The following is a 27,129-nucleotide window of genomic DNA, read 5'->3' as shown; positions in this document are numbered from 1 at the left end:
CCCCAAACTTAATCCAGACTGACACCTTTAGAGCCCCAAAAAGAACAGCAGGAGCTGCCAGGGACAAACTGTGACTTTATTCTGTCTTTCAACATAGCAAATGGCATCTTCTCTAATATCACTGCAAAAATACTTTGCCTGGGTTAAAATAGTCTGTATACACTGTACAAAGACATAAGTTTAATATCTCTTCCTGTAAGTACATTTATACACATAAAACAGCATAAATTAGAAAAGGGACAAATGGGTATATAAAATTCTGGTTACATACAAATCTGATTAAATTAGCATTTATACTGTGGTTCTAACATAGAGTTTGTTAAATAGAGCCATGTGCATACAGTACATTGACACCCCACCCAGACACAAATTGAAACAGGGGCCAGCTGTTCACTTACACAGAGGAAAAAGTGTGGCCCACCTTGGATTTCTATTTTTTTTCTCATCTCGGGGACTCACAGATCTGTTCTTCGAAACTCCTGGCTTTTCCAAAGCACCTCCCAGCAGCTGTCCTAAGCGTGGATGTTTTGCTTCTCCTCACGACCTCTTCGCCTTGCCCGGCTGACCTCCACGGCACAAGATTATCTACCAAAATCAAAACAGAAGGGCCTTACTTTTCCCAGCACCAGGGAGCGTTTCCAGTTGGTTTTACGCACACGGGAGGAGCAGGGGGAGGGACGTCCCGCAGTGTTTTCCTTTCCACTCAAAGGCAGATTGGTGAGAGGTTTATTTATTTGCTCTCCCCCTCCCCAAATTTACCGTCCTGGGAACAGGAACCATCTGGCTCAGTGGTAAGTGTGGCCTCTGGCTGGCACTGGGCTGAGCACAGCCAGGCTTTGGGGGAGTGCAGTCATTTGGGGTGAAGTGCATTTGCCTCACTAAGTGCTCCCAAAAAGCTCAGCTCTGGCATGGCTGGAGGGAAAAGTGTGTGCTGGGCATCCCTGTGTCACTCCAGGGTCTCTGGATGGACCCCAGAGTTAAACTCCAACGTATTAGACAGGATTAGGGGAGGCAAAGCCCAGCCTAAACACCAGCAAAGCCTCTGAGTGAAAGAGTAAAGCAGGAGCAGAGAAGAACAGGCAGCAGCAGCACCCTGATTCACCTCCCATTCGCTACTCCTGCCATGGAGACCCCGGGTAAAATGTGCCCCTGCTCCTGGATGAGGCATGGGCAGCCCTGGCACAGATCTTTCCCAGCTTCAGCTTCACCAGATCTGAGCTGGGAGGGATGTGAGCCCCACAGCTCCTGCTGTAGAGGGTCTCTGCCAGCTCCTCCTCCCAGGTCTGTCTCCATGAGCTGCAGGACCATCACTGCCAGGTTTCCAGGCACAAGCATTGACACTGGATGGCACAACTCCCAAGGGACCTCAGATAATGTACTGATAAGCTGAGCCTAATCCCGCAAGCCCCAGCTGCCCAAAATGCCAGTCTGAGCTGCAAGTGCAGGAGCCAGGTTCTGCCAAACTCACTCATCCCCTATGAAACATAATTACAAGTAGAGCCTCACTGGAAAACCTGTGGCCTTTCCTCTGCTAACAGCCAGCTGTTGAAAAATAATCACTTAAAATAATTAGTGTTCATATCCATGCCACAGAATGAGGGAAACACCATCCAGCGAACAGCCAGGAGACATCTGGGCCAATATTGGTTCCACGGAGCCAGAGATGTATCTGCAGCCTGGTTCCTTGTATCAAGATCTGTGGTCTGGGGCAGCAGAGGGGCGTGTGGACCCCATGATTTCTGCCCTCCATGATTTCTGCCCTGTTGTAGATCCCCCCAATTTTCTCCCTTCTACAGGCAGCAGCATCCTTTGGCAGCACAGAAAACTGCCCAAACCGTTTTGGAGCAGCCAAAAACCAGTGGGAAGGAGTTGGTTTTAAAGAGTGATGGATTATCAGTGAGGGGAAGCTGCCTTAGAAGAGCTGATTGCTGCGTGCAGTCTCACTTGACTTAATGAAATGGCTCCCCTGATAAAGCCTTCCCCTCTGGGCCCTGCAGCCAAGTGCAGGATGGATCAGCTGTACCTGGAAAAGCACTGACCAACCTGCTGGAAGAAATCACCTTTCCTACTGAATCCCAGAAGTTTTGGGAAGATCCCTTGGCTGCACTCCTCAGGTGCACACAGACCGTGCTGCTTGCAGAATCCTGTAGGATTTCTTCTGCCAAACCTCACAGCACTACCCCAAAACTGCAGTGCCCTGCCTGGCCCAAAACACACCCCAGCAGCTCCCGGCACCACTGGAAACCTCACTCCCTGCTACACCCACAAAGCAGGGGTGGTTTCTCAGGCAGGTGACCAGAAAACAGCCCAAACTGCCACAGTTTTGCAGCCAGAGCTGGGTTTGCTCTTCCCACCCTGTAAAACCTTCTGATCCCGCAGGGTGAGGACTCTGCAGCCTCCTCCTGGCACATCCAGCACGGCACCCACGGCTTCAGCCCCCTGTCCCCCTCAGTAACACCTGAGTCCTCCCTGCCCAAGATCAGCAGTGACTTGGGAGTGTTTAATGCACCCCATCCACGCAGGAGTTGTCACTGAACTGGTTTAACCTCTTGCCGCGGGATCCTTCCGCAATCCTGGCACCAGCAGCAGCAACATCCACGTTCCCTCTTGTGAGGCCACTTTTTATGAGTCCTCCTTGGGCTTCTCATCTCTTCTCTGATCTGTCCCTCCTTCCACTTAATGAACAGGCAGTGTTTGACAGATTTTATGTCAGGCTGAAACTGTTTTTCCTCACTCTTTAACAGCTGAGCCTCTGAAGTCTTGCTTGAGGTTAAGGGAAGACAAGAGGTTTCAAATGGGGAGAAACTGTGGGGTTTGAGCACTGCTGTTTCTCCAGAACCATGTCTGAGTTCAAAGCCATACCGTGGGCTGTGGGTGAATATTCCATTTTGTCACAAGTTTTGAGGTTTTTAAATGTCTTTTTGTTGCACACTGGAAAACAAACAAAACCCTTCCCATGTTTCCGCAAAGCCGAACGCTGTCAAAACATTTTTGTTGGATAAGGTCAGGTTTTCTCTCCCTCCTTCTCCACACAGGAGTGACCGATGCCTGAAACCCCCTTCACTGAGACTGAAGAGCTCAAGTGCTGAGAAAACAGCCAAGTTCAGTGAAATCCAGAGCATCCAAACATCCTGAGTGCTCCCACTGTGAGGGGCAAACCCCAAACCCAAGAGCAGGAGTTTTATCTGGAAGCTCCATTTGCTCAGCCACCGTTATCAGGGAATATTTTTGGAAAGCGCCTTCCCTTCCCACACCGCCTCCTCCCTAACAATACACATGTCACGGCTCTGTCAGGTTAATGACAGGATTTGGAGGGATCAAAGTTCATTTCACAAAGCACCTGCTGTGGTACAGCAGGGGTTTGGGGCTGCTTTCATCCAGCACAGTCCCAGCAGGAAGCCTCACTCAGGAGCAGCGTGATTCCTGCGTGCTGGCATTTGCTTGTCCCCAAACCACGAGTTCAAGAGCAGGTTTAGCAGAAAGAAACAAAGGGTTTCTCTCTGTCCCTGCTGCTCCTTCCAGGGGCCTGGGCCATCACCTTCTCCGTGGGCACACAGAGGGAGACATTTTAAATATCCTTCAATAATGGAGCTGGACCACTGGGAAATTCCTGCTCCCAGTTTGCAGCAGGGAACGTTACAGGTAAGGAAAGGAATAATCTGAGGGAGGGTTGTGTGAGTTGAGCTGGGTTCAGGTGGTGTTGGCTCAAAGGGAGTCATGAGCCAGTCTCCTTTTATCTAAGTAACACTTTGCATCAGCTCAGAGGAAGGTGCCTCACAGAGGTCAGCTCAGCACATGGAACGAATCCTGGGATAAGGTTTGTACTTCCTCCTTTTCAGGCAAAACTCCAGCAGCAGGATATGTAAAAATGAAGTAAGGAATTCCAAAAGCCTGCCAAGGCTGCAACCTGAAATCCATTACAATGTTCTGCTGCATTACTGCTATGAAGACACCACTGATTACAACCAGATCATAGCACAGACCAACATTTGTCCAATTAGGGGTTAGACACTTAATAAATGAGTGTGGAATAGGAAAAGGAGCTGGAAAGACACTGCCAGGCTGAAGTTAGATTGAAAAATCCACTAGCTCCTTCCAACGGTAACTGAGAAAGTGCCATATAAAAATCATAAAATGGTTTAAAACTCTGTTATTTCTTTCATCTTCGTGCTTGGAAAACGAGTTTCCTTCTCAGTTAGCTTGGAAATGAAGAGACTGGTGAGGTTCAGGTATGTTCCAGTTGCATTCCATGAACTAATACAACTGACTGAAAATGCAACGGGGTATTAAGTTTTTATTTCTAAATTGTTCCAATTAAAACTATTCCTGGTAATATTAGAAATCTGCTCAAGGCACAGAGGTTAGCTCTGGATCTGAACACCATTCAGCAAGTTTGTTCAGATCTATCTCTACTTAGGTTTGATCATTTCTGCCCCATCCCCAGCTGCTGTTTAGTGGGGGTGGCATTTTCCTGGCACTGTCCCTAGAACCCATTCAGTTATTTTAGGCTTCACAGTGAGCTGGGACTAGGAGGGGGCAATGGAATCTCTTCTGGGAGAGGTTCCTACTCCCTTCTTAGCATGAGGGCTGCACTGCAGGTTTAGGGGTCCCGAATGCTCACAGGAGGAAACTCATTCTCATCGTCCAGACAGACTGGGCCAGTTGCAAACTCATGCTCCGGGATAACCTCCCCCCGCAGGGCTCCGCCGTCCTCCGAGTAACCTGGACAGGGGAAAACACAAAGTGTTACTGCAGGAAGGGATGGGAGGAGGCTGCAACAGGCAGCAGACACTGTTACCACCTTTTTAGCACTGAGCTGCTTCCTCTGGCTTCCTGGCAGAGCTCATGGAGTAAGGAAGAGGAAGGTGTCTCCATGGACACTATGGATTATGGATGAACTACACGGTCATCTCCTGTGGCAGCAGCTTTCCTCCTCCTGCCATGAACCTAAGCACCAATTTCAGAGTAAGATCTACATTTGTATGTGGATCTTAGACTCGGGAATATAATGAGAGAGTCACCCAGTCTTTTCCTGCAGCACTTTAGTGCAAAGTGTACCAGCTTCAGAGACTCTGAGGCAATCTCACCGCAGAACAGTGAGCCCTGACTTCTATACCCACAGAAGCAACTCCTGGAAACCACCTGGCAGCAGCTGCTGCCTGACAAACAGTGGTTCCTGCTCTGCCCTGTCTGTGGCACAGCACTGCACAGGGAGCAGAGCTGGCACAGGGGCCCAGGTAGCAGAGCAGAAAACTCCTGGCCTATTTCTGTGGCAGGGGATGAACCAGGTGAGCTCCAAAGTCCTGCTGCCCCAGTGTGCAGTGCACACGAGGTGATCCTGGATGAACCCTTGGAATGTGGGACACTTTCCACTTTGCCCCAGGTGGTTTTGTGGCTTCTGCCCAAGGAAGGGCAGATGTGGTGCTTACCTGGCATGGTTGAAGTTGAAGGCACTGTACTTTGTCTGGCTACAGTTGCTGCATAAGATTGAGGTACTGGAGGCTGAAGGTCATTTTCTTTGTTCTCCTCCATCTTTCCTGAGCCAAGCAGACTAATGGTAGAGATCAAGAGAGGGGAGAAGAGTTCGTCCTGATCCCTGTTCCTCCCCAGCTCCAGCTAAGACAAGCCCATGCATCCACATCTCCTCGAAACACATCACCCATCCCCATCCCTGCATGCAGCAGCCCCAGCAGTGCTGTGGACAGGGGAGCATTGTGCTCCACAAGGAAAGCAGGGGGTGAAGAAGGAGATAGGGAAAGCACCACTTCGGCTGGAGGACAATGCTGGCACAGGAACAGAAGGGAACAGATTGACCACAAAAGCTTTAGGTTACAAAGGCAAACAGTGTTTCTAATCACAGAGGGGGCTCCGAAGGGCTTCCAACAGGAGCAGACTAGATGGGAAAAGCAGCCCTGGCTAGTTTAGGATGGAGTTTGAGCAGAGATACCGTATTATGTAATGTAACTCATGACCCAAGGGCCCTTTTCAGCCCTCTGATGCACAGAGGAGCCCACATGACGAGGCTGGGGGCTGCGGGCGGCGCGCGCTGGACAGCGCAGCTTTGAAGTGCTTTTGTTTTGTGGCTTTTCCAAAAGCTGCTGGCACTTTCCTGGCTGGCAGCCACCTCCCAGCCCGGAGCACATGTTACATCTCACCCCACCCCAAAGGCTTCACATCTGGAGCCAAGCAGCCCAGATGTGTGCGGGGGGGTTACGTGCTTAATGGGATTTGCATATGGACTGAACAGCGGCGGGGGAGGCTCTGTTTCCACAGAATCCCAGAATGATTTTGGTTGGAAAAGACCTCTAGGATCTTCGAGCCCAACCTTTGACTGATCACCACCAGCTTGTCACTCAGACCAGAGCACTGATGGCCACATCCAGTTGTTCCTTGAACAACTCCAAGAATGGTGACCCCACCACCTCCCTGGGCAGCCTGTCCAACGCTTAACAACCCCTTCCATGAAGAAATTCCTCTGCTTTGGCACTGGGCTTTTGTTTACAGAGCTCACAGTGTCACTTCACACCATGCTACCCCCAGCAAGCTCTCCAGCACCCACTCCAATCTGGAGAAGGTGCTCTGCTCTCCTGCCACCACAGTGGTCAGAGCTCTGCTGTGGGGGCACCTCCTAAGGCACAGCCTGCCCAGTCTAAGCTGGCATGTCCCACAGCACCCATGGCATCTGAGAGGTCTCTGGTTTCTGCTGCAAAAACCCCTGTGTCCCTGCTTCCCACCCACATCTGTCAGCTCAGGCAGCTCAAATCACAAATTCAGTTCTAACTTTCTTGCTCCTACAGCTCCGTTTTGTGCTGCCAGGTGAGATTTCCTTTCATTTTTTGAAAGATCAGCCTCTGTATGAGGTGTGAGAGGAGGAAGAGTTACCTGTGATTCTTAATTAAGACACACTCCCCTCCATCCTGCGGGTCCAGGTTATAGATGTAGAGATGTCCATCTGATGTCGTCACCAACAGCCGAGGCAGCTTCTGAATCCTGGTGGGAAAAGCATCCTGAGGCCAAAAACCTCACACACACAGACACAGCAGCACTCACACCATGTGCTCTGAGGCAGGGGCATGAGAGAAGGCTGGCCTGGCCCAGGGGGCAGAGGTCAGTAGGGTCAGTACATACGTGGAGAGGGCACAGATGTTCCTTTGTCCGGAGATGTTCAGCCGGACGGTGGCAAAGGCTCGGTCCTGGCTCATCATGCCCGACACCTGGGCAGGGAGGTAGTTGGTAGCAGCCTGGAACATCTTTCCCATGTAACCACTCCAGGTTGGAGGCTCCTCTGGCCGGCTGAGGGGGTCACAAAGCAGTGTCAGTGGGGTTACCATGATCAGGGTGACAAAACATCAGGGACAGACCAAATGATCCTCATCTCACACAGGTGAAGGGTTTTTTGGAGCACCTGTAAATTGTGCACCAGTGTGGCTGGAAGCACAGGGAGAAGGCAGGGGACAGTGGCACCTCATAAACCCAGAGAGGCCCAGAGAGCCTGACAGTAGGGGTGCAGTGTGTGGCTGTTCCAAGGAGTGAGTCCCTCAGGACACAAAGACACTCTGCAGCTGGTACTGGTCATGGAGAGTACATGGTGAGGACATGGGGAGCAGCTGAGTAAACACAGACCTTTGAAGCAAAGACAGCCCTGGGCCAGGCAGGTTAAGCCAGGCTAATCCCTCACCTGTCTGTGAGATGCTCCAGTTTGAAGATGTGCACGGTCTCCGTGTTGCTGGAAGCACAGAGGAACTGGGAATCCATGCTGAACACCAGGGAGCTGATGTTCACATATCTAGAGCCGAGCAAGGACAAGACTGGTCACTCCATGGCAATTCATGCAAGGGGAACTGCTGGGTTTGGCTCACGGGGAAGTGGATGGGGAGGAATGAAACCCATCCATGGTGAGGATCATCCTGCACAGCTGCTGCTGAGCCTGTGGGCTCACTGAGCAATTCCTTAATCCCTTTGTTCAGCAGGGCTGGGGGTAGCCTCGAGCTAGTGACAAACAGCCAGAGAGGTGGAAATGTCCTTGCTCACAGAGCTGCCTGTGGAGGGAACATCTGTGCCAGTCTCATTGCAGCTTCTGCTGCTGCAGAGACCAGGGAGGATATCCAAAGTGCTGAACAGTGGGATACAAACAGCATCTCCTGCACGGGTTCAGCAGGAATGAGGTCTCTGACAATTTTGGGGACTTCATTATTTCAAATAAGAAAAAAGAAAGGACAGAGTAAATGGAGTGACCCCATGTCTCTTCCCTGCTCTGTGACACACTGAAGGGAATCACTGAGCTGGGCACAGCCTGGCACAGTGACATTTCGAGCTGATACGTTTGCTCTTGTTTTCCTTCTGCAAAAGATGCCAAAGCCACCAGGATCTGATGTTGCCCTGTGTCCCTGTGTTTACATTTCGGCTCCGGGAGCCCTCTGTGTATGTGTCACTGCCAGAAGAATTAACTGACCTTTTCATCCCTCGCCGGAATTCATAGAGTTTTTGCCCCCCAGGAATGGAAAATACACGGATGACTGTGCCCTGCAAAAAATGCAAATGGAAATATCACGTAGGAGCAGGCCAAGGAGCCCGAGCCCTTTCCCTGACACACCCAGGAAACTCAGGATGTGCAAAGGCTCCTCCTGTTTGCTAGCTGGGCTCAGTCTGATCCCGATACACTGATCAGCCAGCAGTCCCTCTGTGCTGGCTGTATTTAAGGAGCAGCTCAGGGGTGCTGATGCAGCCCTGGGCAGAGGGAAGGTACTTGCAGCCACACTCACTCACTTTTTCAGAAGCACTGGCCAACTTGGAGCCGGTGGAGTTGAAGGCGAGAGCAGCCAGAGGCCCGTCGTGGGCAGGAATGGTGCAGGCGGTTTTCTGTAGGGCACAAGGTAACACAAGTGCAAAGGGACAAGCTGGTCCTTGGGCTGTGTGAGGGCAGGGCATTCCTGCCTCGCACCCTATCCAGACCTGCTGATATGGATTCATGGGATCATCCTGTGCTGATGGTATCCCTTCAACAACCTCAGCAGTTTATCTCTGCCCTGCCTTGAGTTCATTCCCCACCTACTACGGCCACTGTGATTACAGAACGTGCACCTCAGGGGCAGAGAACCTCAGCTTCCCACCTCTCCAGGGTTCGGGATTGTGCCTGCACCCTCTCCAAGACCTGGCACTTCTTTGCCAGGATGAGAGTGGGCTTCCCTGAAACTCTGTGCTGCACAGCAAGTCCTGCTGCAGTGACACCACCTGCAGGGAGCCCCAGCCCTCAGAGCACCTCTTGCAGCAGCAGCATTTTCCCTGTGCTCTGCTCCTCCCCTGCTGCAGATCCTCAGCTCCCACTGTACATACAGAGCCACCAGCCTTATGTAACCCAAAGCCCTGGCATAAACAGCAGATAATCATGACCCTGCATCCAGCCAGGGACAGATTTCCTAAGAGGACTTTGGACACTTTGCCCTCTCTGTGACTTTGGATCCGGCATCCCTTCCAGCCCACAGTGCGGCAAAGCGGCTGCTCCGGGTCCTGCGCTGTGCCTGGAGCAGCTCCAACCCCCCCGACCCATGCTGGTCACATCACTCCCATGGGATACGCTGCTGACGCTCCCGTAGCAACCCCAGTGTCAGCCTGGCAGTGGCCCTTGGGCTGCAGGGCAGTGGGTCACGTTTCCCCGAATATCCTGTGCTGGGAGATGCGTGCCCTGATCTCAGAGCTGTCTATTCCAAGCAAGGGGATACGTCCAGATGTACCTCCCAGGCAATTCCCTTGCACTCCAGCTCTGTGGAGTGTATTTATTCATCCTTCCCAAGGGCCCCGTTGGCTTTGCTGTGGCTCTGTTTGTTTTCAGCCCCTGACGGTATCCAAAGGCTGAGCTTCGCACTTACCAAAGTATTTCCGTCGTAAAGCGCGATCTCTCCGCTGGTCGCGCTGCCGGGATAAGCCAAGTAGGAGTTGGCGTGGTTGATGGAGAGAGCACACAGACCTGGCAGGGGGACAGGGACACGGCTGAGGCTGAGCGGGGGGGAGGACAGAGCGGGGCACGGCGGGGGTTCAGGCTCCGGCTCATTCTGGGGCTGCCCGGGCCCGGCGCGGAGCGCTGGGAATGCCTCGGCCGTGGGGACATCTGCTGGTACGGGACAGAACGGCGGCTGTGCCCTGCCACCCTCCCCGGTCCCCGAGCACAAGGAACCCAGATCCAGCTCTTCAGCACGCTCTGGGCTTTCCCCCTGCATTATCTCCCTGGAGAAGGCAGCAGTAGGTGCATGAAACAGCGAAGGACGTGTCGGTCGGAGGGCTGACAGCACTCCTGTCCAGACACATCTGGACACGTCCAGATGTGCACAGGGTGTAGGTGCCGGGTTGGAAGCTCAGAGGAGCAGCACGGCGTGGGTGCAGCCCCGTTGCATCCTGGCTGAAGGCAATGCCATTTCCTTCTGCTCGGAATGGAAAAGGGAAGCAGAGAAAGACAAAGGAAATGCGCCAGCTGTACAGGGAGTTTCCGGTGGACAAGGAACTTGAATGTAGCGAAATTTTAAGCACAGGGGGAATTCATCCCCGTAAGACCCATCTGGGTTTGTGCCAACGTGAGCACAAAGGTTCCCAAATGCTCCTTTCAAAGCGGGCAGGAATTACAGGATGAGACAGGGATGGATGGATGGATGGATGGATGGATGGATGGATGGATGGATACGTGTGTGGGTACATCCATCCGCTTGTCCCCCAGGTGACCTCGGAAAAGAGCATCTCTTCCTGCTGCTGGCTGAGGATCCAGCCCGGTGAATCTTGTCACATACGAAACGTGCCTCGCTCGCTTCCTGCCCCACATCCTTGCACTCGCAGCCCTCCCAAACCCGACTCCAGGCTCCAGCACGACCTGAGCTTCCTGACCCGCGGCGGGGGTCCCACCTAATCCCACGTGCGGAGGAAGTCGCGGGGTTAAAGGCACGGGGGACGCTGCCATGGTCCCCGAAGAGGCCAGCAGGACAGCCACACACCGCACGTAGACACACGGACGTGTCGGGCTGTGCAAGCCCCGTGTCAGGACACGGCCCTGGCCCCCGCCCAGCAGCAGCGGGGAAGGATCGGCCGGAGCTCTCGTTTTAGGTCATTGTTTATAACCAAACAAAGAGACCGCAGCGGAGCCAGGAGCTGCAGGATCAGCCAGAGGCCCCAGGGATCCGCTCCCCATCCATCCAGAGGCATGCACATCACGCCAAGGATGGTGCACCAGGAGAGGCATGAGGAGCACGGCAAATTGTGCCGTGTGTGCAAAGTGCAGGCAATTAAAAGGCAATTAAAGAGGGAGGGATAGAGAAAGGCAAAGATAGCCCAGAGACTCCGCTGCTGGGATGAGCATCCTGCCTTCTCTGGATGGTGAACCCCCGGCCCAGGCAGCATGGGGGGGATCAGTACAGCCCTTTCAGAGAGGATCAGGGAAGGCTGGAGCTAAACAAAGCGAGCTCTGAGCGCCGGGGTGAGTCACCCGCTCCCTCTGCTCCTCTGGCCGGGAGAAGCGGCAGGGAAACCAGGCCAGGGGAAAACACAGATGTGAGTGTACTGGGCTGACCTCAGGGACACTCAAAGAACAAGGATCACAGGGCCACGGGCAGCCTTTGAAGATGCTCCTCTCCCATCAGCAGCCCCCCAGCCATAATGAGGGTTGGTGCTCGCAGTGGTGGGCTCAGGAGGGAAGAGGCAGGCTGGCACTGCTCAGGATGGCATCTCTGGGAGTGCCACGTCACAGGTGGCTTCCTTGAGCAGCATGGAAAAATGTTACTGTGTCCCGGAAGCCTGGTCTTGCCCTCAGGCCAGCAGGTCCAGGCACATCCAGGGCTTGGGGGGAGCCACATGAGGTGGTTTCCAAAGCTGCAGTCATTCCCAAGATGTGCCCTCATGGCACACGTGTCACCACAAGCACTATGACCTCCTTGGTTCAAATCCTGCCCCTGACATGAATAACATGAAAAACAACTGATTTGGACACCATGGGTATTTTCCTCTCCTACGTGGAGGAGGCTGGAGCAGGAGCCAGGTGCTGGCCATGAACAGCCAGAGATCTCACTGTGACTGGCCAGTGTGGCTGCAGCAAACCCTGGTCCTGCCTGTGCTGGTGTCACCGTGCCCAGGGTACACACTTCAGGGGGGTGGCACATTTTCCATGTGCTCCTACATCCCCCAGCACAGATCCCCACTCCTAAACAAGTTGCACAAAGAGCAGTGAGACTGGACTGCCCTGACCTACTGGACACACTGTCCTCGGGGTCAAGCTTGGGACCAAAGCAGATGGCCCAGGGACAACAGGGGCACTGCACTTGTCACTCAGCTCATTTCAATGGCAGCTGCTGCAGTAAAAGGGGTTTAAAACACTAAGCCCATATGAAGCCTGTGATCTGCAGCATCCCAGTCCTGTCCTGGCTGATTGCTGCTGCTCTTAAACCATGACCTGATCCTCCAGCCCCTCTGTAGAACAGCTCCAGGCCTTAGTATCCCTGCCCATCCTGCTGCCAGGCCTTCTGGGGAAGGTTTTAAACTTTAATTATATTTGCAGCGTTTAGCATGTTTAATCCACACAGAGAGCCCATCTGGTGAGACCTGAAGTAGGTCAGGGGAACTGCTGGAAGAGCATCCCTTGAAAGCCCCGAGGCCAAGCGTGAGCACATCAGCAACTTCCCGAGCACCCAGCCATGAAGAGATGCTGCAGCCCGAGCAGGACAGCACAGCAACGTGGGCACCCAGCCAAGCTTCCCTCTCTGCTGCTAAAAATAGCTCCTCTCCCAGCAGCAGGAAAGCCGGATTCACCCTGTGCCACACACACAGGATCTGTGCTGCAGCCACCTGCCCTGCCCCTCGCGTTTGCAGCCTGCACAGAAGAACATCAGGTGGCTGGGAACTCCCTGGCAGGGATCGGTGCTGGGCCTGGCTCTGTGTTCTGCCTCCGGTGATCACCTTGGAGCTGACCCCAAGGGCAAGTCAGACCCGCTGCCCATCTCTGCTCTCCTTTGATGCATCTGCTCTGGACTGAGCAGGGGTTTGCTCCACACAGGGCAGGGTTTTGCTCAGGACAGAGCTGGGTCACAGCACGAGGCCTGACAGAGCTCAAGGAGAGTTTGGACAATACTCTGGGCACAGGGTGGGATTGTTGGGATGGTGCTGTGCGGGGAAAGAGCTGGACTCAGGGACCCTTGTGGGTCCCTTCCAACTCAGCTTATTCTGAGATTCTCCAAGCCTGACTGACGGCCGCCATGCATTTCTGGCCTCCCAGCGCTGGATTAGGCTACAAAAGCCATATGCTGGTTTAAATTCTAACACAATGCTGTGGCTCTACAAAGTTCAGTTTCACAGCTCTCCCATGCTCACCTGTCGCGTTGGGAGGTGTGTCCAAAATAGTCTTCAAAAGCTTCATGTCCTTGATGTTATGGATGTAAATCGACTCTTCCAGGCAGACCACCAGCCTCTGCAAGGACACAGGGGACATGCACAGAACCTCACCAGCAGTGCCTCTGGCTGCTGCTCCCACACTTCCCAAGCCCAAACCTTCACTGTCAAACAAACTCAACAGGCGCTTCCCACACACTGAAATGCAACAGAAACGTGATCTCTTCTGCTTCTCCATCCCCTCTCACACTTGGGTTTGTATGACTCTTGTTTTGAGAGTTTTTGCATCTAGTCTTGCTTTAGAGAGAAGATAAAACATCGTGACTTCTCTGCTCCTCTACATCTTCCACATCCCCAGGAACAGGAAGACCCATCAGAGTTACACCCCACCACGGGCCTTGATTGCCATCTATCCCTCCCCCAACTTTCCTTTGCAGTTCATAACAAATTACTTTTTGATCACAAAGACCTGGCAGCAGAGAGGCTGCAGTCCTGCTGGTCAGTGTGCCTCCAGCTGGGAACACAGGCCCTTTGCCCTGACTTCTTCCTGATTTGGGAGAGAACACGGAGGTTCTGGGCCTGCCACTGCTGCTAAACTTCATGCATCTGTCCAGCACAACAATGTTCCTTTTCCCATTTGGTGTCAGCAGGGAAGACTCAGCTTTATGTGCCCTGCAGAACTGCACGAACACAGAGCTGAGACAAATTTGTTCAGAGACAGTCACCCTTGCACCATCTTGGCTGAGGGGCTGGGATTTCCCATGTTCAGGTGCTTGTACCTCTTCTGCTGACCCCGTCAGGGACATCCACCCAGCCATGAGGAGCAGCCAAGCCATGGGGAGGAAAGGCAGAAAGGAAAAGGAAAGCCTGATGTTGTACCCTAAGCACTGGGCCACTGTGGACACTCAGCTTTATGTCTCAGCTTGGTCAAGATCCCTATGTGTCACCACGGAGGCTTTTTGCACAGAGGCTTTTTTTGGGACCAGGCTTCGGGTCTGGTTGAAGGGCTGTGCTTTGTAAGCCCAGCAAGTGCACAGCTCCACCTCCCTTAGCGTCAAGTGTCCAGAGGCACTGAAAACATCCCAATAAAAGCCTAAGCCCAGACCCCATCCATCCCAGCTGGAGCACCCGAATCCATGTACAGGAAGCCTCCACCTCTTTAGAAATGAGGCCACTTATTTAGTATCTAAATGTGGAGCTTAGTCACTAACTTGAAACACCCACATTAAAAATCTCTGCCTTGCTCCACCATTACTCTCAGATCAAACTCTTTCCCACTTCTATTCCTGCTAACCACAGCATCTGGGGCTGTGTCAGAGCCATTTTGCATTTCCAGGAAGACTTTGCCTTTTCTACAGTAAGAGCCATCCACTTGCAAGCAGAGGAATATTTATACAGCTGATTTGGGCAAAGCCACCATGTGCTTTCCCAGAACGGGCTGCTCTTGATGTCCAGGTGAAGAGAGGTTTCCAGATGATGGCAAAGCAGCAGCCAGAGATGCTGGCACCCACAGGGACAAAATCCAGGAAAGTTTGGGAGGCAAAGAGGCAAAGGAGGTCTGGACAAGCTGAGCATGAGCTGGAGAGGGCTGGTTCACCTCTGCTGCCCTCTGTGCAGCCCTGTGGCCAGGGGAGGGTCAGTGGGATGGAGTTTATCCTCACTGTGCACACAGACAGAGCCTCAGAGAAGGTGCTGGTGCTGTGATTGCTACACAGGGTCATGGCACTGCTAATTGTCCAAAATGTTACTGCTCACCAGCTTGTTCTTTAGTTTCACATGGATCAGGTCAGATGACTGAGCTGTATTTGGGGGCTGAAATGGGTTTGGACACAGCCAGATAAACACCTCAAACTTCTCCAAAGAGCTCAGCAGGTCTTCAGCAGTGAATGAGAACCCAGGAGCTTCCCAGCAGTCTCACAGCACAATCTGATTCCCCACTTTGAGACAAATCAGGATTTACCTTAACACACTTCAGAGTTATCATGAAGCTTGGAACTCAGAATTCCCACAACAACAACAACTGAGGGATTTGCTTGTTTGCACAGTGAGGACTTTCTCACAGAGAGATCAAATTGAAACATGCACCATTTGTTTGAGACCTGTTCCTGGTTAATTTGTCACCATCTTCCTGCGTTAATGCCTTGTCTGGGATTCGTCCTTCTGTGAACTTCCAATGGAGTTACAGCTTTCCTACAGCAGCCCAGGTAAGAGTTCAAGTGTCACATGGACAATCATGATGGCCAGTTGAAATCTTGAATGTAGATTGAAACAATGATTTCTCTTCAACCTACCCAAACTGGGAAGGTTTAGATTGGACTTTAGGAAAAAGTTCTTCATGGAAAGGGTTATTAAGCATTGAACAGGCTGTCCAGGGCAGTGGTGGGATCACCATCCCTGGAGGGATTTAAAAGATGTGTGGATGCGGCACTGGGGGACAGGGTTTAGTGGTGGCCTTGGCAGTGCTGGGGAATGGCTGGACTTGATGGTCTTATTGGTCTTTTCCTGCCTAAATGACTCCATGATTCTGTGTTTCTAAACATCTGCAGCATCTTCAAATCCCTCCAGGTGTGTCTGGGGCACAGCCAGAGGATGAGCTCAGCCCAGGATTTGAACCCAAGCTCATAATGCAGCCAAGAAACTGGGACTGTGCATCACCCTCAGGCAGCTCCAGAGCAGCACACGGGGAGTAGCCTGAACTTATTTTATTCACACTGATCTCCCAGAGCTGCTCAGCAGAACCTCCCTGTTTATTTTTACACACACACACATCTATCTGCAATTCAAAGGAAGTCTCTCTTTTGCCAGTTTCACTGTAAGCTTAAGTGAAAAAAATCAATTTAGGACAGATTTAATTGTAGTACAGGAACTCCTGGTCAAAGACAGCTTTACTGGAAGCTCAACCCAGAGAGACCCACTGCAGGTCTCACTGTTGCTAACTGAGGAGAGGCTGATTATATACAATTACCCAGACTGCTTATTTCTTCATTGTAAAATGTCCTCTGCCTCTTAGGGCATATACTTGGAAAATAATTATGGACAAAAAGATGACTTAAAATCCTCCAAAAGAGCTCAGGGCTGCATGAGGCTGTGTCAGTTCAGAGAATAACACTCTAAAAGCCTCATTCTAAGTGGCCTGAGTGGATTTTATACCTTGAAAACCAAAACAAGGCTGCTGGCAGTACTTGGAAAGCAGCTTTTTGCCTTATCCACAGAGTTCAAGTTACTCCTGGATTTTTGTAACCAACTCTGAAGGTCTCATTTACAACCAAGATGGCAGATGTGGGCCTGAAGTCAGGATGTGGAATCCAAGGGAAGGAGGAAGATGAAAAGGTGTTTTTTTGGCAGAGCTGTCCCCTGAACAGGCATGAGGGCAGATGACAAAAAGCCTTTGGGTATCTGCCACCAAAACAAGGCCTTGGCTTCATTTTCCTCAAGGAAACAGTGGTGGCAGATGACACCCACAGCCCTCCTGCTCCTGTGAGGGGCCTCTTGTGTGGGGCTGGGAGGAGAGGACAGGCACCCACCCCTCCAATCCCACTCACAGTCCCCCTGCAAACCTCCCCAGGATGGTCCCGGCTGGAAAGGCAACAGCAGCAAAGAGCCAGAGTGGGATAACTCTGGATAACCCCTCTCACCTGCCGGTTCAGCCGGATGGACAGGATGTGACTGGAATAGCTGTAGTTGCAGATCTCTGTCCCTTTCTTGAAGTGGTAGACATTCATTTGCTGTGGCTTGGCATGGCTGACCACAACCACAAGGCTGCTGGAGAACAGGCGCTCCACGATGTAAACATCTGGGATTTCATCTGGGCACACAGGGAGAGCAAGGCAGAGCCTTTAGCTTGGTTTGACTGAAGCAACAAGACTCAGCTCAAGAGGGGATCGGGTTGGAAGGCTCAGTGCTAAGGTGTTCAACATCTGTTTCTAAGAAAAATTGCTCATGCCTGGCACAAAGTAATTAGGTCAGAGCAGGAAGGGGTTAAAGAACCTTCCCCTGAAGGCTGAAATGAAGACAGTTCTCTTTGACAGTGCTGCTGTGCCTCTCTCTCCTGGGCAGGGCCCAGCTGAAGCTAATCCTCGGGCTCTCCAGCTGCCCTTGATCCTTTCGAAGGGGATATAAAGGGAGGAGCTCCCTCCATTTGGTCAGGGAGTGTGAAGGCTTTACTGAGGTGAGGTGTGAGTTGGCTGTGGCTCAGTGTTTCTTGTATGTGGTGTCTGGTTTCTCCCAGCCTCCCTGGGGAAGCAAACAGTGGCTGGTGTGCCTGGGATGACTCTTGCTGTATGGAGAAGGCACCAGTGCAATGGTCCTGTGGCCCTGCACCTAAATCCCCAGGGACTGCAATCTCCAGTGTGCCCAGCCCTGAGTGATGCTCAGTTTGGCCTGGGCTGTGTTGGAGGAACAAAGGCTGCCTCACAGTTGTCATGTGGGACTGGTTGTGCCTCAGCCTATCACCCTGAGTGTGTCACCTGCTTCCCTTTGCCTGACTCTGGGAAAGGAGCCTGGACCCTGCTCCAGATGAGGCAGCTGTGTCTGATTGCTGAGGCTCCTTCTGTAGCCACTGGAGAGGGATGAACACATCCAGCTGGGAAGTGTTATCTTCAGTGCATCTCAGCTGAAGCACTTCTGGCCTGAAGCAGCCTGGAGTCTGTGTTCCATGAGGCCAGGCTTGTTTTGGGCTGTTAAGTGTGTGTTGCATGCTGCTGTGAGCACAGCTAAGAGCTGCAGGCCTGCTGGGAATGACCCTCTTTACATGGAAAACCTGTTAAAAACATCTTGCTCATAAATACCACACTGGATTAAAAGCCTGGGAGTTATCCAGCAGCTGTGCTGGAAGCCTGTGGGCTCCTGCCCATGTACCTGAAACATTCTAGAGGGAAATTGCCTCTGAATGCTAGGCTGCAGCACAAACTGCTGCTGTCAGGGTGACAGCAGGGGAAAAGAAGCTGGGCTCTAACAAAGGTGAAGGATTCCCACCAGCTGAAAGCACTGCTGGTTCATATTCCTCCCCAGGGAAACAGGAGACTTACTGCTTTCATGGACCTGGTCCAGTTGCTCCACAGAACTTAAGGAGAAAAGTCTGTATCCAGTTGTGGTTCCAATTGCCAGGGAGCTGCAAAGAGAAAGCAAAAGCCTGATAGTTCTGAGCTGAAGGCCTCCAGGTGATAGCAGAAGTCCCTGCAGGGATGGTGCACTGGTTTTGACCAGGATGGGGGGTTTTTTTCCACATTAGCTTGTATGGAGCTGTGTTTGAGGTCTGTGCTGAGCACAGGGTTGGTAACACGGGGATGTTTTTGTTACTGCTGAGCTGTGCTTACACAGAGTCAAAGCCTTTTCTGCTCCTCACCCCTCCAGTGTGGAGGCTGGGGAGGCACAAGGAGCTGGGAAGGGACACAGCCAGGACAGCTGACCCCAACTGACCCAGGGACATCCCAGGCCATGCAGTGTCAGGCTCAGTGGATAAAGAGGAAGGGGAGGACATTTGGAGTGATGGCCTTTGGCCTCCCTGCTGTGTGTGATGCAGCCCTGCTGTCCTGGGGATGGCTGAGCCCCTGCCTGCCATGGGAAGTGGGGAATGAATTCCTTGTTCTGCTCTGCTTGCATGTGTGGCTTTTGCTGTAATTATTAAACTGCCTTTATCTCAGCCTGTGCATTTTCTTACTTTTACCCTCTTGGTTCTCTTTCCACCTCACTGAGTGAGGAGCTGGCTGGGGCTAAAGCCTGACATAGAAGAAATGAGAAGTTCCTGGCACAGCAGTCTCTGAAGGCACAACTTCAGTTTCCAACCTAAATAACACAGAGTAACCAACTCAGGAATTCAGTTTTCCATTGGAGGCTGTTGCAACCTACAGAAGGCAAGTACCCTCTGAGACAGCAAACTCATCCTCTCATACGGCCCTGTGGCTGCTGGAGGAACAAAGAGGTACAGATCTTCCTGGGAGGATCTGCAGACAGGACCCGTGGGACACAGAAGGAGCTGTTTCCTAAGCCAGGGCTGATCCAGCTGCACTGACACAGTGACTTATCTGGGCTGTGGAACCTTTGCTCTCACTGCTAAGGGTAGTGGGCAGAGTCCTGTCAAGTGCTGTCTCTGCCCAGTTCCAGATGTAGCAAGCAGCAATATCTAGGTCTTAAACTAGCAGCCAGCCCATAATAGCAACGCACAGCGTTTGTGCTGGCGGCAGTGACCAGCAGGTTCACGTCAGCAGCACATCCACGTCCCTCAAAGCACCCTTTGTTTGGGCATACTAATGCAAAGCAGGGCTGCAAAGGAAACGGCATTTCCAGGTGTGAGGCTCTTATCTCTGATTCTTATCTCGTTCCCCACGATCTGGGCCGATCCTGGCTCCAGGCTACGGCTGCCACATCCGTGTGTGGCTCGCTGCTTCGGGAGGTTTCTGGTGTCCCGCTTGGAAACGGTTCTTAAATAAATTGAAGCAGGTAAACCACAGGTTAGCAAGGGTGTGAGGCTGAGAGGCTCCAAGGAACGCGGGCGTTATCCCGAGGTGGGGCGGTGCTCTGGCACGGGCTGCCCACCAAGAGCCTCCCGGGGCGGTTTGGTAGCCCTGGGCAACGCCAGTCACCTCCGAAGTGGCCACACAGCGCTCAACAGACAAAGCCCGGGGAGAACGCCGCGGCTCTGGCCATCCCCAAACGCTTCCCGAGCTGCGGGGGAGGCAAAGCCCGGCGGTCGCTCTGAATTTGCCTCCCTCGGGCTCGCCGGGACGCAGCCGGGGGCCGTGGCGGGTGTTCACCGACAGCTGGCTGTGCCCGGCGGGGCCGGGGCCGCGGCGGTGGGGATGAAGCACCACGGCCCGTGCGTGTGTGTGTGTGTCGGTGAAGGGGGGGTTCTACGGGGGCCATCCCTGTGGGGACCTGTAGCGCCACGGGGGCGCTGGGACCCGCCCCGCTCCGGGCCGCGGGGCCGGACCAAGCCCGCCCGGCGCCGCCCGGCCGCCGTCGCCCCCCGCCCCGCGGCGCCCGCCCCGCTTACGTGCAGTCCTGGTTGTAGGAGAAGCAGCTGAGCGCCGCGGGGGCCTCGGCCGCGGCCTCCATGGAGCGGGCGCGGCGCCTCGGCCGCTGCGGGCGCCCGGCCCCGCTCCGCCGCCGCACGGGCGGTGCCGCCTCCCATTGGCTCGCTCGCCGCTGTTGGACGCGCGGAGCGACCTATCGGAGAGGGGCGGGCGGGGCGGTCCCGCCCCCCGGGGCTGCGGAACCGCCTCCCATTGGCTGGCGGCGCGGAACAGCTGCGAGTGGCCACGTGGTGATGTTGTGGTTGCATCAGACGGGCGCGGGCAGATGTTGGGGAGCGCGGCCGGAGCGGTGCTGCCGCGGCGGGACAGCGACAGGGGGCTGCTGCAGGGGCCTGGGGTGGCCTTAGGCAAGGCATGGGCGAGGGGATGGGGTGGGGAAAAGTGATGGTGACACCGTGGTGATACCGCGGTGATACCGCTGACCGGAAAACGAGTCAGCCCGCCTCTCCACTTCCTCGGCTAAACAGTGCTTTGGAGAGTTGTTTTTCCCTCTTTACAGCATTGGCACCCTAAACCTAACGGCATTTGTGCATGATTCCTGTGCTTAACATCGCTGCTGCCTTGGGGGGGAGGGTCAAATCTACCAGGGAAAACACAAAGGAAAACAAACCCCTGAGGCAGTCGCTAAATGACAAATATTCCAGGAGTCAGTGCAATGACATTACCAGTGCACAGAAACGCAGGGGCAGAGCCTACAAACCCCCTAATTAGATGAGTAATCCTCATGTGAGTGCTGAAGTCATTGGCCCCAGATCACTTGATGTGCACCACAGGACTTTTGGAAAAAGAGCCACATGCAATACCATCTCCATGAGGCAGATTCCATGTGGACACATATCTGTCTGGATTAATCCCCCTTTGTAGCGTGTGGGCCTTGGAGTGTCCGTAATATTCCCTTGTGAGGGAGTTTGAAACCTGCAACTGTGAAGATGATTGATTTTGGGGAGGAAGTAGGAAAACACACATCTTCAAAACACCGTTTTTGAGGGAGGTGGATGGTGGATCATCCCTAGGACACAAAGCACCTGAGTGACACCGCAGGGGTATAATTTTAAAGACATCATGTCTGGAGGGGAAACATCCTCTTTTCCAAGGGGCCTAGTAGGAAGTTCTAATAAAACCCAAATATGAAACAGAAAAGCTGTTTTTGAATGTCCTGAAATTGTCCCTGTGGACCAGCATAGTTCGATTTTGAAACAGGGATGTCAGACAGGAAATGGGGTTGTGGAGCAGGAAAAAGTTTAAAAACAAAACAAAGCCCTCCAACAAACAAAACCAGGGAGACAGTGCCTAGTGTTTAAAAAAAAACCCAAAAAAACGTTTTCTGAGCAATGGCTACAGCTGGATGTTTGCTGCTTGGGCAATCACCATGGTTTTAAAATGAAACCTTGATAAAGCACCCAAGACTTGGGTAACACAATTATTTTTGCAGCTTGACTGATGCAACCATGTTGGTCAATCCTCCTTTGAGCTCACTGCCTGCAATGACTGTTTAATCAGTAGAGGTGGGAGAAACAGGGAGTTCTTGTCCTCTGCTACAGCGTGAAAAGCACTGGTGGCCTTTGGAGCAGGTTGAGTCCAGCCATATCACCACGATGGATGTAAGATCAGGGCAAGCTGCTCCTCAGGCTGGAAAAGCTGCTGTGTGTTGGTGAAGCCCAGCCTCACAGAGCCCTTGGAAGTCTCAGGATCTGTGCTCTGGAACATTGCAGCAGTTGGGTGCTGGGTGTGAAATAGAAGCTGCGGTGCTCTGTGTGGAAACTGTGAGTCTTTCTGGTAAAGAAATGAGGTGTCTCAAACAAAGAAATAGCCAAAGTGATTTTTCAGGAACACAGCTTTGGAGGGAGGTGGTAATGAGGGTAGTAGTTAAATCCCAAGATATTTCTTGGGATATGAGTATATGTCACACCTGGGGAAAATGGTCTGGCAAGGACAGCAGAGAGCCCTGCCAGACACCAGAAGGACAGTCCTTGTGCTGATGCGTGTGTTTGCTGGGAAGAATATATCAGGAATTGGCCTCCCTTTCCTGACAATCCTGTGACTGCAGTAACTATTGACAGTAACAACCTCAACTCAGTCATTAACTCTAAACCCAGTCCAGAGTGTGACCATTTGATCTTAAATGTTTTCCAGTGCAGAAAACATGGTGTGAGGGATGTTGGTTTGTGATCTCCACCCTGGGTGTTTGTACTGAAGCCTTAAAGAGGAAACAGAGGTGAAGAAGCTGGGAAACCAGTGCTGTGCCCAGAAGGGCCTCTCCCAGCCATGGCATCCTGCATGCTGCCATTCCACGTGGGAAGAGTTCCATAATTTTTGAGAGCTTTTAGGCTTTTCCTGGCTCAGAGTTTAAATTCCAGCTAAGTTCTTCCCTCTCAGATAAAAGCCTGCTCCCACTGATAGATCTGGTATTTTAAATCTGCTACAGGAGGAAAAAAAGAGTTCTTGGCAGAGCTAAATCTGTTAAACATCTTTATATCCTTCACCGGAATTCCTGATAACCAGAAACCTGTTGAGCCTTGCAGGAGAAGAATAGGCAGGGAGAAAAAGGGAAAAGGTGAATGTGTAGTAAGGAGAGCAAGTGTTCCTCAGAGCAAGGAAACCACTTTTTCCTGTGGAAGAGGTGGCACAGACACTGCTTTGCTCTTTTTTGTTACCCTTGCCGAGTGTATCGTGCAGGTGGAGGAGCAAGAAGGGGCTGCAGCCCGACCTTTAGGGGCTTTAATACATGAAGTGTCCAGCACTGAAGTGCCGGTGCCGGCTGGTTTAGGATCTCAGACAGAATAAATGCTGCCATCTGGTGCCCCCAGCAGGCTGCTCACAGCCTTGGGCCGGGCCAGCATCACATCACACACAGCCGTGCCTCCGCACCGGGCTTGCTAAATCCTGCTCTGTGGATTATCCAATGGATTACCTGCACCTCCACCCGCAGGAAGGAGCACTGACGTCAGAGAGAGTCGAACAGCCCTGCTAAGAGAATGCTGGGGAAGGGAAAGTGCATTTTATACCTGCACTCTCCTCGTGCTCTGATGAGTTACTGGTGGTTTCTGTCAGGGCTGATAGGGAGATTTTTCCTCTTAGGCCATGGAAAACAGAAGAAAGCAGAGAGCTGCATTGATTGTCAGAGGCCATTCTGAGTTTGGAAGAATCCTGGTCACAAGATGTAGGTACTACAGAAGTCATCATTTCCAACACTTTTTTTCTCTCTCTCTCTTTTTTTTTTTTTTTTTTTTTTTAAATATATCATGCTTCCTGTATCAAATATAAAAATGTGGGAAAGTAAAAATGGACAGAACACATTTGTGACAGTCACCAGCAGACTGGCTTGTCTTTCTAAATTGTCTGGACAGATTCTAACGTGATGTGAGGAGGGGAAGGAGAACACAGTGGAGGTGTGTGTGCCATGTGCACATGGAAGTCTCATTGCCCTGTGTTTAGGGTACAGAAATTGGGAAAGATTCATGGAGAGAGACCCTGAGAGCTGTATGCTGGCACTGGCATCAGCCAGGACAAGGGAAGGACAGGAGCAGTCATGGCAGACTCCACAGCCGGGCTGGATGTCAGCAAGGCTTTGTGAGCTTTGCTTTTGGTACTTGTTCCTTTTCGGTTTCAGGTGCTGACCCTGTCCCAGATCCTCCCAGGGAGGGAACTGTGCTTGGAAGCAGCCCTTGCAGACGTGCTGTGATGGGGTCAGGGGAGAGCTCGCAACTGGATGTTGCATTTCCTTGTAAGTTGGATTAATGCTCCTTATCTTGTCCTTGCTCTGGCAAATACCCTGTTTCCCTAAGTAGCATTAGGACATCACACTTGCCCTGGTCATGGATTATCTCACTGGAGGCCTGACACTGCTCACAGGAGCGACACAGGCCAAGGGTGGCTCATCTTCCTGTCTCTTTGGGGTGTACACTGGACTCTTTAAAGTCTTGGAGTGTTTTCAGCTGAGAATCATAAGGCTTGTACTACAGAGAGCAAAAGGGTCAAAACTGGAATGGGGAAAGAGAAACTTTTGCCTTCCCTTTAACTCTTGGATACAGCACTAATTGTAATTCCTCTGTAATTATCTAAAGATCAAAAAATGTTCTGACGTGAGAGATCAGAACAAGTTGCATTGTGAGAGGGAGACTGAGAACACGTGGAGGTCCCGTCAACCAGAGGAACGTCAGGTTCCCACACAGCCTGGTGCGACCAGAGCAGGCAGCAGCTGTGAAGAGAGAACTTTGGGAGAGGCAGGCTCACTGCCCAAGCTCTTAGCACAGAAGATTTATGACCTTTCTCCTCTTTCATGCTAGAAGAGACAAGGAGGGGTTTGGAGGAGAAGTGGCACAAAACGTTGGTGTAATAAATGCATTAACGGCAGAGTTCAGACAGAGAATGCAGGGCAGCACCTACACTGTCCACAGCACCGTGGTGCCCACAGAGCCCAGGGAGCCTCCATCCATGTCCATGCAGCTTCCTGACTTCTTCCACCAGCCACACTGGATCAGTTTTCCTGTGACTGGCTGGAGTTTGTTCAAGCAGTTCAATTACTGATCCCCATTACTGGAGCATGCAAACCTCTCATGAGCTTGGATTCACCCTCAGCCCAGAAAGTACTTTTATCCTCATTGTGCTGGAGATGGAGCGAGGCTAAGTGACTTCCACAGGAGAGGCTGGAAATCAGTAGGAGAGCACAAAACTAGAGCTGCATCTTTTAATCATCTTGCTGCTTCAGATGTAAGTGTTACAGCTGGAGAATGAAAAAAGGCTCTATCGTTTTCCTGTGGGCACACAGGGCGGGCCAAGCAAGCCTGAGCTGACATTTCAAAGACCTTTTGTTTTTCAAGTGGGTTTCTTCCATCTGGGAAAATGCTCTATTATCTTGGGGGGAGGGAGGCAGCAACTTGCCTCAGAAATGGCTTGATCTAGCCAGTTTGTTAGATGTCGGTCCAGACATTGTTTGGATGTCAGTCCAGACCAAGGAGAGTGGATCTGACCAATGTGTTTACTTTGCCACCTGCTTTCAGAGAAAAGCACATAAGCAAATGACTGTTTTGAATGCTTTTATGTGCTCATTTATCTTGCAGGAGAACTGTGTCTCAGATGATACTCTCCCCAGACTATGTGAAAAGCTCAAGAACTGAGGATTCTTTTCAGTGGGGGTATTTACATTCTGTTACAAAAGAAACACAGGGAGTATTTCACAGGCATTCCCGGAAAAGAAGTCGGCAGTAGCTGCACACTATCTCAATGCTCTTTAATTTGGTTTGCGTCAGAGAGATCTCAAAGTCAAGAATCACATTTGCAGATGCTTGGCCAGTTCATGAACTGCTGAGGCTGCCCAGAGGTTGTATAAAGTTAATGGTGCAGAACAAAGCCTGTTCACATCTAAACTGCAGGAGGCACAGACCTGCTGCTCTCCCATCACCTTCCTTCTCTCTGGAGACATGAGCCTTGCAGGGGCTTTTTTTGCCCCCCTTCAGGTGCTGTTTTCTATCTCCCAGTTTTTGTGGGGCAGCCTAACCCTGCCCTGGAACTGTTTCCCACTGCGTTAATCCCTGTCCTCACCTGCAGTTGAGGAGAGGGAGAGTCCTTGAAGTGCTTGTGCACAGACACCTGAGCAAGGAGTTCCCAATAAATATTGTCAGGAGGGTGCTTAGAGGCTTCTTGCCCTGCAGTTGAGGTAGAGGTTAATCACTGATCTCGGACAGACCTCCCTAGGTCAGAAAAGAGGACGCTGAGTTCAAGTTCAACCTGGCTGGGTGGCAGGAAGAGCACCATTATCAGTGTCAGAATTTAACCAGGGTATCCTGGCTTTTTCAAAATGCCATGGAGCCTGTGGTTAAGCCAACACAGGAGAGCTGTGTGACATAGCTCTGATAATCACAGCCTCCCTCCCGCCGAGCTCTTTAGCACTGACTCAGGAAGTAAAATGTTCCCAGTGTTGCCCCTTGGGTGTTGGGAGCCTTCCAGCTGGGAACCACGCTGGGAGTCTGAAGGGCTGTGCTGCAGCAGGCGTGTCTGGCAGATGGACATGGACTCCCTGACTGGTCTATCTGTTAGATCTGGGCACTTCGGGGCATTTTTTTCTTGGCTCTTGGTTCCTCTGTTTTGAGTCTTACCAGTCATTTTCTTCTTCAAAGTAACATATGGAAATGGTTTGGGATCTGCCCATAGCAAACTGGTTCTGCACTGGGGACCACTGCACACAGCTGATGTGCAGCCAGACCAAAGCCTCCATATGCCACCTCTCAGGGTCCACAGGGGTTTATAGCCCATGAGTCATGGTGGGGTCAGAGCAGGAAGTTAAAGAGCTGTCTTTCAGACCGTTTTTGGATCCTATCAATTCCTTGCTCTGTTTTTTTATCAGCTTTCATGTGGCAAAATCACAGATTTTACACTGTGAAACTCATCCAGAGGCTCAGACTCCCTGGCAAACACTGTGCATTGCTGGGTGACAAGTGTCCTTCTGTCCCTGCATGCAGGTACACTGGGGTGTCACATTGAAAGCTGTCAAGCTCCTACAGTCAATTCCAGAGCTTGGCCAGGGACCCAGAAGTCCTCAAATAATCTATTGTTAAATGAGAATACATTTTTGTGTGTTTTGGTTTCTAATCTATGGATCTTCGTATGAATCACTGTGTGGTGCAGTGAGCCAAGGTATGCAGCAGCAAGAGATGGTTATTTTCAGTGCTAGTTAAAGCTTAAATAAAATACAAGGAGCCAAGCCTAAAGGACACAGTGTGAACTCTACCTCTGACATGTCATG

At 52.0% G+C, this 27,129-nt stretch overlaps 1 protein-coding gene and 1 long non-coding RNA gene across 2 annotated transcripts; one reads left to right on the top strand and one right to left on the bottom strand.

Moving 5' to 3' along the window:
- Positions 1–55: 55 nt before the first annotated feature.
- WIPI1 (WD repeat domain, phosphoinositide interacting 1) lies at positions 56–20,466 on the bottom strand. The gene is made up of 13 exons (XM_069032265.1): positions 20,348–20,466; positions 18,384–18,466; positions 16,992–17,161; positions 13,339–13,435; positions 9,867–9,964; positions 8,767–8,859; positions 8,453–8,523; positions 7,679–7,786; positions 7,129–7,293; positions 6,883–6,990; positions 5,430–5,551; positions 4,622–4,722; positions 56–585 (listed from the first exon to the last, which is right to left on the bottom strand). Exons 1-13 carry the CDS (start codon positions 20,407–20,409, stop codon positions 538–540), a joined length of 1,326 nt encoding a protein of 441 aa, XP_068888366.1. The 5' UTR covers positions 20,410–20,466; the 3' UTR covers positions 56–537.
- Positions 18,436–27,129, top strand: LOC138119944 (uncharacterized). Its single transcript, XR_011155682.1, has 5 exons — positions 18,436–18,515; positions 19,051–19,208; positions 23,466–23,547; positions 23,998–24,111; positions 25,448–27,129. It is a non-coding gene; the product is annotated as an uncharacterized lncRNA (long non-coding RNA).

This window comes from Aphelocoma coerulescens, chromosome 18 (assembly GCF_041296385.1).
Source record: "Aphelocoma coerulescens isolate FSJ_1873_10779 chromosome 18, UR_Acoe_1.0, whole genome shotgun sequence".
NCBI lineage: Eukaryota > Metazoa > Chordata > Aves > Passeriformes > Corvidae > Aphelocoma > Aphelocoma coerulescens.
The sequence above is the reverse complement of the archived record's forward strand: the minus strand, read 5'-3'. Positions and strand labels throughout refer to the sequence as shown.

What these genes read in the sequence shown, in the direction of transcription:
- WIPI1 (XM_069032265.1), bottom strand. Translation starts at nt 20,409, where the DNA reads ATGGAGGCCGCGGCCGAGGCCCCCGCGGCGCTCAGCTGCTTCTCCTAC. An exon ending in TGGCCAGTGCTTCTGAAAAA is followed by an intron (nt 8,524 to 8,766) that starts GTGAGTGAGTGT and finishes CATTTTTTGCAG; the next exon opens with GGCACAGTCATCCGTGTATT. An exon ending in TTCCGGCGAGGGATGAAAAG is followed by an intron (nt 7,787 to 8,452) that starts GTCAGTTAATTC and finishes GCTCGGCTCTAG; the next exon opens with ATATGTGAACATCAGCTCCC.